Raw genomic sequence first — 15,046 nt, 5'->3', positions numbered from 1 at the left:
CTTTGTGCTCGCTTCGGCAGCACATATACTAAACCTTCATCAATCGATGAAGAGATGGTGTACACTGGGTTGCTGCAAACTTCTCCACTCCTCTTGGAAATGTCTTTACAGCCAAGCATTTCCTATTGTTTGCTTATAAACTTGCTGGCTTCCTGCTGTTTTAGTTAAGCCATCTTTATTTCTTGGAATGATTAAGAAGGGTCAACATTCATTCTTCTTATAGGAACCTACGGAGCAAACTTGCAAGGCAAGGAAGGTAGGGACTCTTTCGATGGATGGCCTTTCTGCAAGCCCTAGCCGAAGCAGGGAACTTCAGTTATTTTAAACCTATTTTTTGTCCAAATACTGCATTTGGAGTTGAAAGAGCTGGGTTTGAATTAGAGGCAGCTGTGTCTGGTGGCCTTAGGCAAGGTCTTTGTCACCTCACAAAATTAGTCTGTTGTACACCTGGAGGGTTCGATGAGGATGTGGTAGCACCATTCCAGATATGTGGCAACCATTATGGTGTCCTCCAGATATCATAGACTACAGTTCTTGTTTATTTGCCCTGGGGCTGATGGAACTGCAGTTCAACAACATCTGGAGGGGGGTAGAGGTGGCAGAAAACTATAAAAGGGGCCTGTGATGGTTCTGTCAGAAGGCTATAAAAAGAGCATGGTTAATCAGGATTCTCACCTTTGCCATTCTCCACCCCACCTTTTCTTCCCTGTCTTCAATCTTTTGCTAATTTACTGTTCTCTACGCACTCAAATGCTGTTTTTATTCCACAGTGTCACCTAGTTGGTTCTTTGACTTTATATTCATACCCTTGGGTTCATTCTATGTAGTATACTCTGCATTTAAAGTTTGTAGTCCACTCAAGCATGAGAGCACCTTAACTATTAACTTTTCTGCTTTAATAGAATGGGACTAATTTCAATTAATTCTTGCACTTTGCGACTGACCCTCTCTGATTAAAGAAGTGTTTCTTTAACAGGACTAGCCCACATGGTGCCTTCACAGGACCCCTTGAATATATCCTGCTTATTTGAACTTCTGTTATAATGTCTATTTGTTTTGTTAATGTAATTTGTTTTGTAATGTAATATGGGGGGACATCTTCTGTTTAGTCAGGTGAGAGTTGGTTTAACTATCACTGGAGGACTTTAACTGACATCTGAAGAGCAGTTGGAGATGGAACTCTGAGTATGCAAAAGAAAGCTAGAGAGTATGTCTATTCTGATTGGCGGTTGCAGGTTTAGAACATTTAGTTAGACCATGTGATTGGTTGGGGGCTAGACAGGGTGGGGCATATAAGGCTGGGGGCTAGTCAGTCTGGGTCAGTCCGTGTTGGTTGGGGCTTGGTGTCTGTGGTGGACAGTCAGAAGAAGAAGACAACAGCAGATGATCAAGGAAGAAGCAAGCAGACCTGAAAGGAAGGCAGAGTGGCTTGGTGGCCAAAGTTTTGCTTAGGTAGCTGAATATCTTGGCTTGGGCAAGTGAGGGAGAAGAAGTGAGAGGAAGTTTGGAATGTCTGGTAAAAGAACCAAAAGAAGATTCCAGGACAATATCGCAGAAACAGATCTCTGGGGGCTTCCACAAAAGTCCTCAGTTAACAGCATTGGTAAGTCTCAATAAGAGTGGAGTAAAATATAAGGACAATCTGGCAAAAGGGTTTTAACAGGATAACTACTGTATTTTGTGCTTCATAAGACACACGTTTTTCCTCCTAAAAAGTAAAGGGAAATGTCTGTGCGCCTTATGGAGCGAATGCGTGGTCCCTGGAGCTGAATTGCCCAGGGGCAAAAAGCAGATTGTGCTTTTTTTTAGAAACAAAGCCACTGAGCAGCTGATCGGCAAGCGACCAGGAGGGAGCTAAGGGACACTAGCGATAAAGGAGGCTGCCTGGGAGGGGGGAGGTAAAAGCACATGGATCCTCAGGATTTTTGCATTGGGTCACCCTAAATTCACCATCAGATCACATAGCATGTCCATGGCTATAGTCTGCACCAAAAAATCACGCATCCACTGTTTTGTGGGGCCGCAGTGGCACGAAAACGTGGTTACAAAGCACGGATCCACATGGATCCTCAGGATTTTTGCATTGGGCTACCCCAAACTCACCGTCAAATCACATGTCTGTGGCCACAGCATGAACCACAAAAATCATACACCTACTGTTTTGATCAGAATATTTTTTTTCTTGTTTTCCTCCTCTAAAAACTAGGTGCGTCTTATGGTCAGGTGCGTCTTATGGAGTGAAAAATACGGTAACTGCTTCCTCAACATTCTCTTGGTTTACTAATAGTAGCGCAAAATAAGCAGTTGTTATTTAAGTGACAGCAACAAGTCAGACAGTGTATGCCAATTAAAAGAGGCAATAGCATATTAAAGTAACCACATAGGTTTGTGTACTCAATAAACATTAACATCTTTGTATATAGTGATTATTTCTGGTACCACACCCCTAGCCCATAGTTACCAAGGTCATAGGTAGGTCAAAGGTTCAAAGGATATAAGTAGAAACAAAACAAAAAGCACCCTTCCCTCAACTCCCATCATCCCCAGCCAGCATGGCTAATGGCTAGGGATGATGGGAGTTGTAGTCCACAACATCTGAAAGGCACCATCTTGGTAAGCAAATGCAAGCTTCCTGGGCTGCACTCCCAGCACCTGCCAAGCAGTGCTGAAAGGTGGAATAATTCATTTGTCAAAACATTATATTCCAACCCCTACCCTTTCCCTTTTAGGTTATTAATTGATGCCTACTGCTAGATTCAGAAAGATACATTTATGCATTTTTCTAAAACCACCATGACTGTGTTTTGGGAGGCTCTAACTGCAAAGATGCTGTAGTGAAGGATTTATCCAACAATACACTTGGATGTCGCATAAACATGCAAGATTTAAATGTCTATCACAGGTGCTTACTGAATCAAATTGGTGGTCCACACAACAGAAAGTGTTGTACTTTACAGCAGAAATACAGAAATATAGATCCTTTGCACAAGCTGCGGCAAAACTACACAAACCTTTTAAAGATGAAAATACAGCGGATTGTCATGAAATGAAAATGACAATGAAGGGCGTTACTTTTCAGATATTCGTTCCACAAAGTTATGTTTTATGGATTTTTTCAGCAGTCAATTTTTGTAACATGACTTAATTTGCTTTGAAAACATATTTAGTGTCATTTTGATTTATTTATTTTCATTTTCAATACCCAGAGCATTCTCGTTGCATTGGCTTAAGCATTACCACATCAAAAGAGATGGTCAACTTTAATAACGCCAATCAAGTTTTTTGGTAGGGCCACTAAGACCCCTATAAGAAGTGGGAAATATATGTGGGTGGTTGTTTCATATGGCATGTGTTTCAGCATTTCTTCAAATTAATACTAACTAGATACAATTATTTACTGGTGATTTCTGGGGGGAAAAGGAACTAGCACTTTCAATGAACCCTCTGGTTCTGGAATTTTATATAATAACATACATTCATTTCCGGTCCTGGTATTCTGCATTAAAGTGCATGTTGAGTTGGCAGTCCATGCCCAGCTGGAATCAAACCACTTTTTCAGACCATTTCCCCAGCCCTTAGAAATGAGCAGCCACTTATTTAGCAGCCCAGGCTGCGAAGGGCTGACTCAGGTGCCAGGAAAACTAATGGTACGGTCTGAAATTAAAACTCAAAAGGAATCAAACGATAGGTGCCGTTTTCTTTTAATAAGGTAGGAATGTGAGACCCAGAAACAGTAACCGATGAATGAAGGCCACAGGACTGGGAGTGGAGCTGTGACTCCAACAAGCTAGCTGCATGTATTGCCAGGTGTGGTCTTCTACACTGGAGTGTAATACAGGGATGGACTATATGGTGGCCTCCAGATGTTGCTGGACTCCATCTTCTATCAGCCCCCAGTCAGCCTGGCCAATGGTCAGGGATGATGGGAGTTGACAGTCCAACATCTGGAGGGCCACAGGTTCCCCACCCCTCCTGTAGGAAATGCAACTTCTGTATCAAAGCTGCACTACTGATGACCCACTAAGCCAAAAGGAGCCTACAAACCACAGATGGTGGTGTACCTGAAGGCTCAAAACAGCATCTTGGCTTTTTGGGTGAGGATTATTTTGAAGAATGCCAAGTATCTAGGGGACTACAGGTTTTCTCTAGTAGCTTCATGTTCACTTGTTGCTATGGTATGCACTCTAGATGACAGCAATAGTCCTTTCAGCACTGCTTAAATAGCATCCTTCTTAAAGCCCCAGGTGTTCTTTGGGTGTCGTGTTGCCTGAAGTTTCCATATAGATATATATATATATAGAGAGAGATCTTCTCGATTAAAAAAACCCACTTGAGTTCAGCACATGCAAATTGACAGTTTAAAACTGGAGCAGCTTAATAACAACCGTTTGGGCGTCTAATAACAGGAAGGATGGGAATTTCTTCAGAACATGATCTCTGAAATAGATCTCTCTATTTTGGGGGTCATTGAAGAGTTCCGGCCTAACCTTCCGACAGAGGGCAGCACATGTTTGTTCAAAGTAAGTCATTTGACAGCACCCAACTCTTGTCTTTGCAGTTTCCACCCCCCAGACAGACATAAGCATCTCCTGACTAAACAGGGTGGCCTGGCATGGGAGCCAAAGGGCCTGGGAAGTCGGGTACCGTCTCAATAATACAGAACATGCATGCAGGTTGCATTGGTTAAATAGGGGTTTTAAAAGAGAGAATGGCCTCATCTCACCTTCCTCACTCAAGCTCCCTGCTTTAGGCTCAGAATCTTATCACTGCCAACAAGGTCAACGCTTATCGGCTGCAATCCTGCAGAGCACCAGTTTGCCTCCATTTTCAAGTAACCACCATGCCTTTTATAAATATATGAGAAGCCCAGCGGGTGGTAAAATGCACGTTTTGAATTCATCTGTGGAATATTCATTGGGAAGCAGGAATTGCCAGAGCAGCAGAGCCTTTGCATGCACCTCTTGCAGCGGACTTACTCCCTCGGGATGTTGGGTGGAGGGATCTTCACGGCAGAGGGCTCCACCCCCCAGATCTCTCTGGCGTACTCAGTAATTGTCCTGTCACTGGAAAACTTGCCAGAGCATGCAATGTTCTTGATTACCTTTTTAGTCCACTCTCTGGGATTCTAGAAAGGAAAGGAGTGGGAAGTTTGGTAGCTTCAGCAGAGGAACCACAAAAGACACAATGCAGGCTATAATTACAGGCAGCCCCCCGCCCCCATTTACACAGGGATTATGTTCTGGGTCGTCATGCGCAGAAGTCCGCCCCACCCTCTTTCAGTGCCAAGCACTGCGTGTGCGGTCGTGCGTGCATCAAATGTGCGCAAATTAAGAGTTGCCAGCTGACAACGCTGTTTTTGTGGGTGTTGTGTTCTGTGTCATTTCACGTGTCAACAGTCGCACTTAAGTACGTTCCATCCCCTCCCAGGGCCAAAACAATGCGCACGTTGGCAGTTGTGTGTCAAATGGATGTGCCTAAAATGTATATAATATACATATACAGTGGTACCTCGGGTTACATACGCTTCAGGTTACAGACTCCTGTAACCCAGAAATAGTGCTTCAGGTTAAGAACTTCGCTTCAGGATGAGAACAGAAATTGTGCTCCGGCAGCGCGGCAGCAGCAGGAGGCCCCATTAGCTAAAGTGGTGCTTCAGGTTAAGAACAGTTTCAGGTTAAGAATGGACCTCCGGAATGAATTAAGTACTTAACCCGAGGTACCACTGTATATAATAGCTAACCTTTAATTGGGAATCTACAACCCCATAGAATAGTCGTATGCCCCTAACACTCTTACAGCAGCAGAATATATGGCAGCCAAGGCCTGTTTCCTCCTCTGGCCTGTTGTATAGCCTCTCTCCAACCTACTTTAATCTATCAGGGCCTTCTCGGTGTTAGCACCCTGGCCATGGAACTCCCTGCCCACAATCTGGCACTTTCCCCATTGATGTTTCACTATTGTTCGAAGAAATCATTGATCTCTTGCTTACTTGACCTGTATATCATCTGCCCTTCTGTCTGCGTTTAGATGGTTTTCTAATATATTTTTTCATTTTACATGGTTAGCTGCCTCAGGCATCTTTGTAAAGAAAGGTAGGCTACAGAATGAATGAATGAATGAATGAAGACAGCGTTTTGCTGGCTGAAATTCACATTTTGGGTACCCAAACTGCTGAAATGCACTTTTCAGTCTACAAACCCATCTAGCAGAGGGGGGCCTTTCCCACCATTCAGTTCACCCTAGGATACCAGAGCCATAAATCTTCTATCTATTTCACAAATAAGCCCATTTTTTGAATCTTCAAAACTTCTTGAACGTTGGTCTTACCATGTACAGCTTGTCCACTTGACCTTGAGCTTTGATGTAGGCTTCATAATCGGCAAACACCTTAAACCTGAAACAAAGAAGCGTCTGAGAGTAATTGCGACCTCAGAGGCGTGTTCTCTCCAGCTTTTTCTTATACTCACCATTGCAAAGGCCAGGGCATATACAAAAGTGTATACGCCTTTGACATAAAATGAGTGTCAGCCATTATAAATAGCTGCCCATTTCCCTCTCGACGATAGTAACGTAATATGGAGACACAGAGCCAGTTGGGTGGCTGCAAAGGCATAGAAAAGCCACACCATGGACTGTCAGAAAAGTGAAGCCAGGGATGGCATGTCATCTGGTATGCCCTGCAGAGGACTTTAAGGTCCATGAATAAGCATAGTTTAGAGGTCCCTGGCCCTAAGGAAGTCAGACTATCCTCCACCAGGGCCAGGGCCTTCTCAGTGATGGCTCTGACCTAGTGGAATGCTCTGTCCCATGAGACCAGGGCCCTCCAGGATTTAACTTCCTTCCGCAGGGCCTGTAAGACAGAGCTATTCCGCCTGGCTTTCAATTTGAACTTAGCCTGATCTTTTGTTCCCCTTTCTTCCCTCCCCCTCCCTGATTTGTGAAGATTGCCCGCTCTGGGATCCCACAGCGGGTTCTCCCCTGGTCTCCTTGCTGGCCCAAGTGGGACTAATTTAGCCAGCTAGCCCTGGTGATCATCTAATGTTTATGGGATGGATTTCCCCCCTAAGTTAATTTTTGATTCTTGAGTTTAGTGTTATTTACGCTTTATAGCGCATTTTATGCTGTTTTTTGTAGCATCAATTAAGTGTTTTAAATTTGTTGTTAGCTGCCCTGAGCCCAGTTTCCTGAACCGGGAAGGGTGGGGTATAAATAAAAATTTATTATTATTACTATCCATGAAACGCATACCACTGCTTAACCCTGGTTTAGAGCATGATTGCTGCCTCTCACCTGTCATGATACATAAGCATGTCGACGATATCTCGGAAGCACCCGGGATCATCTGGTGAGAAGAAGCCGTTGCCAATTTGGTCAACAGCTTGTTTGAGCTCTGGAATCCTCTCATAGTATTCCTTAGCGTTGTACCTAAACGAGGAAACAAATGACATGTTTGGCCTCCTCGTCACCGCTTGCAGAACACGTTGCTTTATATGCTCCACTCAAAGGAGTTAACAGCCCTGTACTAAAGTGATCCAAAGAGGGCCGGCCCAAGACATTTTACCACCTGAGGTAAATGACATTCTGGCAGCTGGACCTTGCGTCAACACTGTTGATGGGACGGGCTCTTCCACCACACCTGAGGGCAGCGTAAGGGTAGTTTGAGGGGCAGAAGGTAAGCCACATGGCACACGCAGCTCCCCTCCAACATCCTGCCACCACTAAGCATTTGCCGACTGAGGTGGCTGCCTCACTCGCCTAATGACAGGGCTGGCCCAAGTCCAAATGACTGACGAACTGGACTTGATTTCGAAGCGATTGTCCATGATGACACCAAGTCAAATTAACGGGCATAGGCTCGGCTAATTATTAGCAAGCGGTCTGCCATTATTAGATCTAGTACAAGTTATGTAGAGTTAATTAGTCCAAAGCAACCCACAAGCAGATCGATAGACTTATGTACTGTGCTCATGACACTTATGTGTTTTTGTAAGTTGCTGTAGTATTTGAAGAACTTCTCCCACACCAACACTTTTAAAATCTATTTCTTTTTGGAATGGTGTGTCCTCTTGCTATCACCAGAGCAAACATCTTGTGGCAATGATTTAGAAAAGGGGTAACCAAGATTCCCCCCCAGCCCTTCCCCAACAAGGGCTGTATAACCTGGTAGGGACCACTTGCCACAAGCAGACAGGGCTGGAGGCAAATGTAAATGTTGTCTTTGGTTCCTACACACTCGCAGGCCCCTCTTTATTCTCCATTTAGTCAATCAAGGAGCACAACAACCAGAATTCCAGCCAGGTAAAACCACACCCAGGGTGTGTGTGTAAAGGATGACCACCAAGGGGGTGTGGCTTGGAGAAAGAGGGCGTGGCTAGGGAGGAGGTGTGGCCAGTGGAGAGTCCTGAGCATGAGAAGTGTGGAGGGCCCCATCCCTTCCCTGGGTTTGAGATCCTGTCCCCCCATCAACCTCACAAAACAGGTCTCCTTTGCTCCATTTAATCTGAGCAGTTTTCATGCAGCTGAAGCAAGGCTAAGGCCAAGGGACGTCAAGGGAAAGCCACCCCTGCTACACAGCCTGTTTCCAGGACGCAAGGCTAACGCGGCTGTTCATACAAACCCTTTCTTGTCCATCGCCTCCACGTCTTCCACCCGCATGCCAAAGATGAAGAGATTCTCCTCTCCGGCCTCCTCGGCCATTTCTACATTGGCGCCATCCATGGTCCCGATGGTGAGGGCTCCGTTCAGCATGAATTTCATGTTCCCTGTTCCTGAAGCCTCAGTCCCCGCGGTGGAGATCTGCTCAGACAGATCTGAAGCAGGGATCACTGGGGCGGAGTGAAAAAAAGATATTCTGGTAAAAAATGCTTCTCCCCTACTTAAAACACCCAGACACCCTTTGCCTAGATCAGGGGTCTGCAACCCACGGCTCCGGAGCTGCATGTGGCTCTTTTACACCTTTGCCGCGGCTCCGGGGCGTCACCTTCCCGCCCGCTGTCAGATCGCGGCTCTGGAGATATATTTGTTTTAAATGTCGCAATGGTTTTGCGGCTCCCAGGTTTTTTTTCCTTCGGAAACGAGTCCAAGTGGCTCTTTTTGTCTTAAAGGTTGCAGACCCCTGGCCTAGATTGTAGCTCAGTACTGCAACACCTGTGTTGCCTGGTTCCAAAGTCCAAGGCAAAAGTCTCCAGAGGCCTTTTATTAGAAATATGAATTTGGAAAACTGTTATAAAGATGATATAATGAAATTCTGTTAGAGGGGATTCGAGGAAGTCAGTTATCAATGTTAAGAGAATTAGGTATTTGAAGAAATAATATTTCTCTGGGTTTAATTTTATTGTATTGTAGTGTGTTTTTCTTTGGTGTGTGTTTTGTTATGTCATTTTGTGATAAATGTGGAAAATCAATAAATTTTTTTTTTGGGGGGGGGGAAGTCTCCAGAGGCCTTGTACCTTTCTCAGCAAGGGACACTCTGTAGTTCTCCAAGAAGATGACTTTCAGCCTGTCGCCTATGTAAGGGTCATTATTGACGACGTCTCCAATGGCCGTGATCAGTCTGATGATCATTTTTGCCATGTGGTAGCCGGGGGCGGCCTGGAGGTAGAGAGGGAAGAGACACGCGGATCAAAAGGGAATTGGTGGGAAAGAGACAGGGTGTGTAATCAGGCAAACAGCTTCAGGAGGGGTGCTGTACAGATTCACTGATAACAGAGCCTCTGTCTAAAAGTCAGGAAAACAGGGCAGTTCTCATGTTTACACGCTCGAAAAATAAACCCTGCAGGAGCAAGATGGAACACACTCCCAGTGCTAACCGAGGGAGGGAATGTGTGCATGTGCTTGTCTGAAGTTTAGGAAACACTGTCCCAGCTACTGAGGAGAAAGCTTGCTTGAGCATCAAGTCCCTTAAAGGTAAAGGGACCCCTGACCATTAGGTCCAGTCATGACCGACTCTGGGGTTGCGGCGCTCATCTTGCTTTATTGGCCGAGGGAGCTGGCATACAGCTTCCAGGTCATGTGGCCAGCGTGACTAAGCCGCTTCTGGTGAACCAGAGCAGTGCACGGAAACAGCATTTACCTTCCCGCCAGAGCGGTGCCTATTTATCTACTTGCACTTTGACATGCTTTCGAACTGCTAGGTTGGCAGGAGCAGGGACCGAGCAATGGGCGCTCACCCCGTTGCGGGGATTCGAACCGCCGACCTTCTGATCGGCAAGTCCTAGGCTCTGTGCTTTAACCCACAGCGCCACCTATCAAGTCCCTTACCTTTCCTCCAATCATAACTGTTCTTGGCACGCAGGACTTTTTTGGGTCTCTTCTGATGCCTGGGAAAAGCAATATGGTGATTAATTTGTGTCATTTATTTATTTATTAAATCTATATACCGCCCTTCATCAAAAGATCTCAGAGCAGTTCACAGAATAAAATACAAGATAGAACACATGTAAACCAAAACAACAAAACAATAACCCCATTGAGAGATGGTCTCTCTTTATCAATTATTGGAATGAGAAAATTACAGGTTGCGTTTCCTCTCCGCCCAACCTACTTCAACTTATATAATTATTTCATCTTAATTCTTTTTGTTAAAACTATTATATTAATTAAGAGATTTGTGGCCTTTCCCCTCCTTTCTCTTTCGTCTTTCTTTTCTCTCACTCAGATTAGCAAATACATTCATAAAAAGCAATGCAAAAAAGAAGAAGAAAAAAGCAATGGTGGAACTCAGCCATCGAAGGCTGTTGCTATGCAGAATATTATTTTGATATGTGCTTTTAAATGCAAGATGGACGATGCCTCAATAAGAACATTGCAAAATAAACGCCTCGCTCTCATCAGCTGTGGTCTAGCTGATGAGCTGTGGTCATATTCTGGCACATGATCTGCAAACCACACAGATGACTTCCTGCAAGATATCCACATTCTCACTCTGGCCTGTTAGCTGATGTTTGCCAGCCCTTTCTATTAATTACATGAGGTTCTGATCAAGTTCCTAAACATGCATCTACGAAGGCTGAAATCTCACAGCGTGGCAAAGCCCATTGCCCTGGGATCCTGAGCCAAAGACAATGCAGTATCGCTGGTGGAGAGGCACACAGACGATACTTGTAGAGTAAAATGGCACGGCTCTTAAGCCTAATCTACACACACGGCAAAATTAAGAACGTAAGAGACCTGCAGGATCAGGCAACGCATCCTGCTCTGACATCGAGCAGAGAATGAATGCAGCAGCCACCTCCCTATTCACGACTCCCAGCAAGTAGTATTCAAAGGCATTATCCAGAATGAAGCAGCCAGACTAGTGACTGGGAGTGGCCGCTGAGAACATACATTGGCTCCCAGTATGTTTCCGAGCACAATTCAAAGTGTTGGTCTGACCTTTAAAGCCCTAAAGGGTCTTGGTCCAGTATACCCGAAGGAGCGTCTCCACCCCCATTGTTCTGCCCGGAAACTGGAGTTCCAGTTTCGAGGGGCTTCTGGCTGTTCCTTCACTGCGAGAAGCAAAGCTACAGGGAACCAGGCAGAGGGCCTTCTCAGTAGTGGTGCCTGCCCTGTGGAACGCCCTCCCATCAGATGTCAAGGCAATAAACAACTATTTTACTTTTAAAAGACACCTGAAGGCGGCCCTGTTTAGGGAAGTTTTTAACGTCTGACGTTGTATTGTTTTTGATATTTGGTTGGAAGCCACCCAGAGTGGCTAGGGAGACCCAGTCAGATGGGCAGGGTATAAATAATAAATTATTATTATTATTATTATTATTATTATTATTATTATTATTATTATTATTATTACTCTTCAATCTGCAGGTGGGGTGACTGCATTTCTGAATGCTTGCAAAAGCATCCTTGCATGTGAGAAAACTTCGCACATTAGATAAAGAAGACTATCTCCCCAACAAGCTAGTTTTCCCATCTCCTGCGTACATTTGGTGCTATGTTATTATGATTAGAATCATAGAATCATAGAGTTGGAATAGACCACAAGGGCCATCGAGTCCAACCCCCTGCCAAGCAGGAAACACCATCAGAGCACTCCTGACATATGGTTGTCAAGCCTCTGCTTAAAGACCTCCAAAGAAGGAGACCAAAAGCATATTTTTGCCCAAAAGCATTCCGTAGCCCTGAAGTTGCTGCTTTGTTGGGCTAGGCTACTCACGGTTGTAGAGTGTGATGATATGCAGGCAATTGAGGAGCTGCCTCTTGTATTCATGAATTCTTTTGACGTGCACATCAAAAATAGAGGCAGGGTTGATTTTCACCTTGTACTGTTTTTCCAAGTAGGCTGAGAACTTCTGCTTGTTCTCCTGGCAAAAGGAAATTTGGGGTTGAAGTTAGTGGCCAGGACATTTAAGTCTGACTCTACCTGCACAGTTTGGTCTAGGCTGAGATTCTAGATTATATAACTTATCTATGTCCCACCTTCCACCCAAGCTGTAAGGCAGCTTACAATATTTTAAAGCAAAATTAGAAAACACAAAGTTGCAAGAACAAATTAATAATAATAATAATAAATTAATAATAAATTTTATTTATATCCTGCCCTCCCCAGCCGAAGCCGGGCTCAGGGCGGCTAACAACAATAAAACAGTACAAAAGTACAACATAAACAACATTCTAAAATCATTCATTATAAAAATTAATTAATTAATTAATTAATTAGTTAAAAATTAATTAATTAGTTAAAAAAACAGTAATTAAAATACATCGGAACATGTTTAGAACCAGCAATTAATATATACGGTTTGTCCTGACCGCAGCCCAGCATATCACAGTGTTTCTCGCTAACATGCTGCCATCCCCACCTGTTTAACTTTGGCGACATCCCTGATGAAGGCCTCATCATTGACAAAGCTTAGCAGCTTCTTGAGCTGGCTTAGATCCGTTAGAAAATCTTCCCCAATTCTCTGTAATGAAAAGAAGAAAGAAAACCATCAATCGACAGACCTGCTTATGTTTGCTTCTGCGCTCCCTGCACTACAAAAACTATAAACTGCCAGGGACAAAAAACCATGAAGTTAGGGACGTGGCGACTGAATTCTTGCGCACCCCAAATCCAAGAAACCCCACGGGTGGGGGATGCTTTTTGATGAAAGGGCCACGTTTCCTTCTGGGTAACCTTGCAGAGGCCACATGTCAAGGTGGGTGGGGCCAGAAGCAAAAATGTGGGGTGTGGTCTGCAGAGAGTCCAAAGCATCAGAAACCAAAGCCTGGGAAGCCACATTCAGGCCCTAGGTCTGAGGTTCAATGGCCCTGATCTAAGGAAAAAATGGAATGAAGACAGATCCATTGAGGAGGAGGAGGAGGGCCCAGCAACAGGGGTAATTGCTCCATGGAATTCCTCTTGGCTGAAGTCAGTTCACCTCCACAATGACATCAGAGAGTCCCGGGTTACAAAGCAGGAGCCACCGCCTTGGAGTGATGCCGTTCGTCTTGTTCTGAAACTTCTCCGGCTCCATTTCGTAGAAATCTTTGAATCTAAAAAAGCACAAGATGGATCACAAGACATTAGAAGAAGAAGAAGAAGGGTCATGTGTCATTTAGGGCCAGTTAGTAACAGTGAGCAGAAACATTAAGCAGTGCAATGTGACCGCTCAAAAAACGATTATGTATTTTCTAGTTTTATATTTTTATTTTATTCTGTGAACTGCCCTGAAACCTGGTGGTATAGGGCGGTATATAAATTTATATAAATAAGAAAAATAAGCTATCTCTGGGGTCTGGGCCAAATGGAAAGAAAGAGGTGCATAAAACAGAAAAGAAAAAAACGGAAAATCAAAGTTTGGCAAAGGATTTGCAGCGATGCATATGCAGAAAATAAACTATCTTTGCTCATAGATCCCGGGGAGACACTGACAGCCTGGCCTGTCTTCTCCTGAGCTGACAGCCTGTTGCAAAAAAGTGAAGGAAGCAGGACTCACATAGAGCTCTTTACAATCTCCGAGTGAATCCGGGCCACTCCGTTGACTGCATGGGAGCCAATGATACACAGGTTGGCCATATTGACCCTCTTGCAGTCTCCTTCCTCTATCACGGACATCCTTCGGAGGCGGTCAATGTCTCCTGGGAAGAGGGCTGCCACATTCTGCAAGGACACAAGGAGAGGGGGATATTAACAACAAGATCTAAAGGAGATCCCACAATAGAACCCTTTACACCAGAAAAAATGTGAAGAAATTTCCTGGACGATTGAAGTCATGAGTCCATTTTACTTCCTCTCCCCTAGAAACCGCCACAGCTTGTATGTTGGAGGTCTTTGGGCCCTTCCAGATGACCTACTTATTGAGCACTCATCCTGATTTGCTTACACAACACTTACATGGAGTTTAAAAAGGTAAAGGGACCCCTGACCATTAGGTCCAGTCGTGACTGACTCTGGGGTTGCGGTGCTCATCTCGCTTTATTGGCCGAGGGAGCCGGCGTACAGCTTCTGGGTCATGTGGCCAGCATGACTAAGCCGCTTCTGGCGATCCAGAGCAGCGCACGGAAATGCCGTTTACCTTTCCGCCGGAGCGATACCTATTTATCTACTTGCACTTTGATACGCTTTCGAACTGCTAGGTTGGCAGGAGCAGGGACCGAACAACGGGAGCTCACCCCGTCGCGGGGATTCGAACCTCCGACCTTCTGATTGATATTTCCTAGGCTCTGTGGTTTAACCCACAGCACCACCCGCGTCCCTTACATGGAGGTTAGACTATGTCTAATCTTTACTGAGCATCTGTTCTGATTTGTCTGCAGGCTGCTTCTACAACAACGGACACTTCTTCTGTTTTTGTTGTGGTGTGTTTATACTACATCTGTTTAGCTATTTGCACACTCTACACTTTTGCAGGCATTTCCACGTTACTTTCCAAACAGCAGAATACCCGATTTTGTTGTACCAGGGCAAAAGAGCCCTTTAATCTTTAACTTCCTTGCTCTGCATTACCATAGCAGTTTGCCTTTCTGTCACCTGATCCCCGTTGAACTGCTGCTGCAATACCACCTCCTGGGCAGCTGGCAACACTGTAGAAGAATTAGCCATCACCTGCCATAGTGCCACCACTGAAGG

The 15,046-nt window shown here is 44.8% G+C and overlaps 1 protein-coding gene across 3 annotated transcripts in view; it reads right to left on the bottom strand.

Moving 5' to 3' along the window:
• The window catches only part of PYGB (glycogen phosphorylase B), a 43,606-nt gene that overhangs the window by 961 nt on the left and 27,599 nt on the right, over positions 1–15,046 (bottom strand). For 2 of the 3 annotated variants that reach the window (XM_082217469.1, XM_082217471.1), the window contains 10 exons: positions 13,914–14,077; positions 13,356–13,470; positions 12,798–12,899; positions 12,152–12,299; positions 10,261–10,319; positions 9,450–9,591; positions 8,618–8,825; positions 7,291–7,425; positions 6,328–6,394; positions 35–5,125 (listed from right to left, as the gene is read on the bottom strand). In XM_082217469.1, the coding sequence (XP_082073595.1) occupies positions 4,973–5,125; positions 6,328–6,394; positions 7,291–7,425; positions 8,618–8,825; positions 9,450–9,591; positions 10,261–10,319; positions 12,152–12,299; positions 12,798–12,899; positions 13,356–13,470; positions 13,914–14,077 (1,293 nt within the window). In that variant the 3' untranslated portion in view covers positions 35–4,972. The remainder of the gene's footprint in view (positions 1–34; positions 5,126–6,327; positions 6,395–7,290; positions 7,426–8,617; positions 8,826–9,449; positions 9,592–10,260; positions 10,320–12,151; positions 12,300–12,797; positions 12,900–13,355; positions 13,471–13,913; positions 14,078–15,046) is intronic. The other variant, XM_082217470.1, reaches the window with a different exon arrangement.

The sequence above is a fragment of the Podarcis vaucheri genome (genome assembly GCF_965113315.1).
Source record: "Podarcis vaucheri genome assembly, chromosome: 3".
NCBI lineage: Eukaryota > Metazoa > Chordata > Lepidosauria > Squamata > Lacertidae > Podarcis > Podarcis vaucheri.
This window is presented reverse-complemented; position numbering and strand designations above follow the sequence as displayed.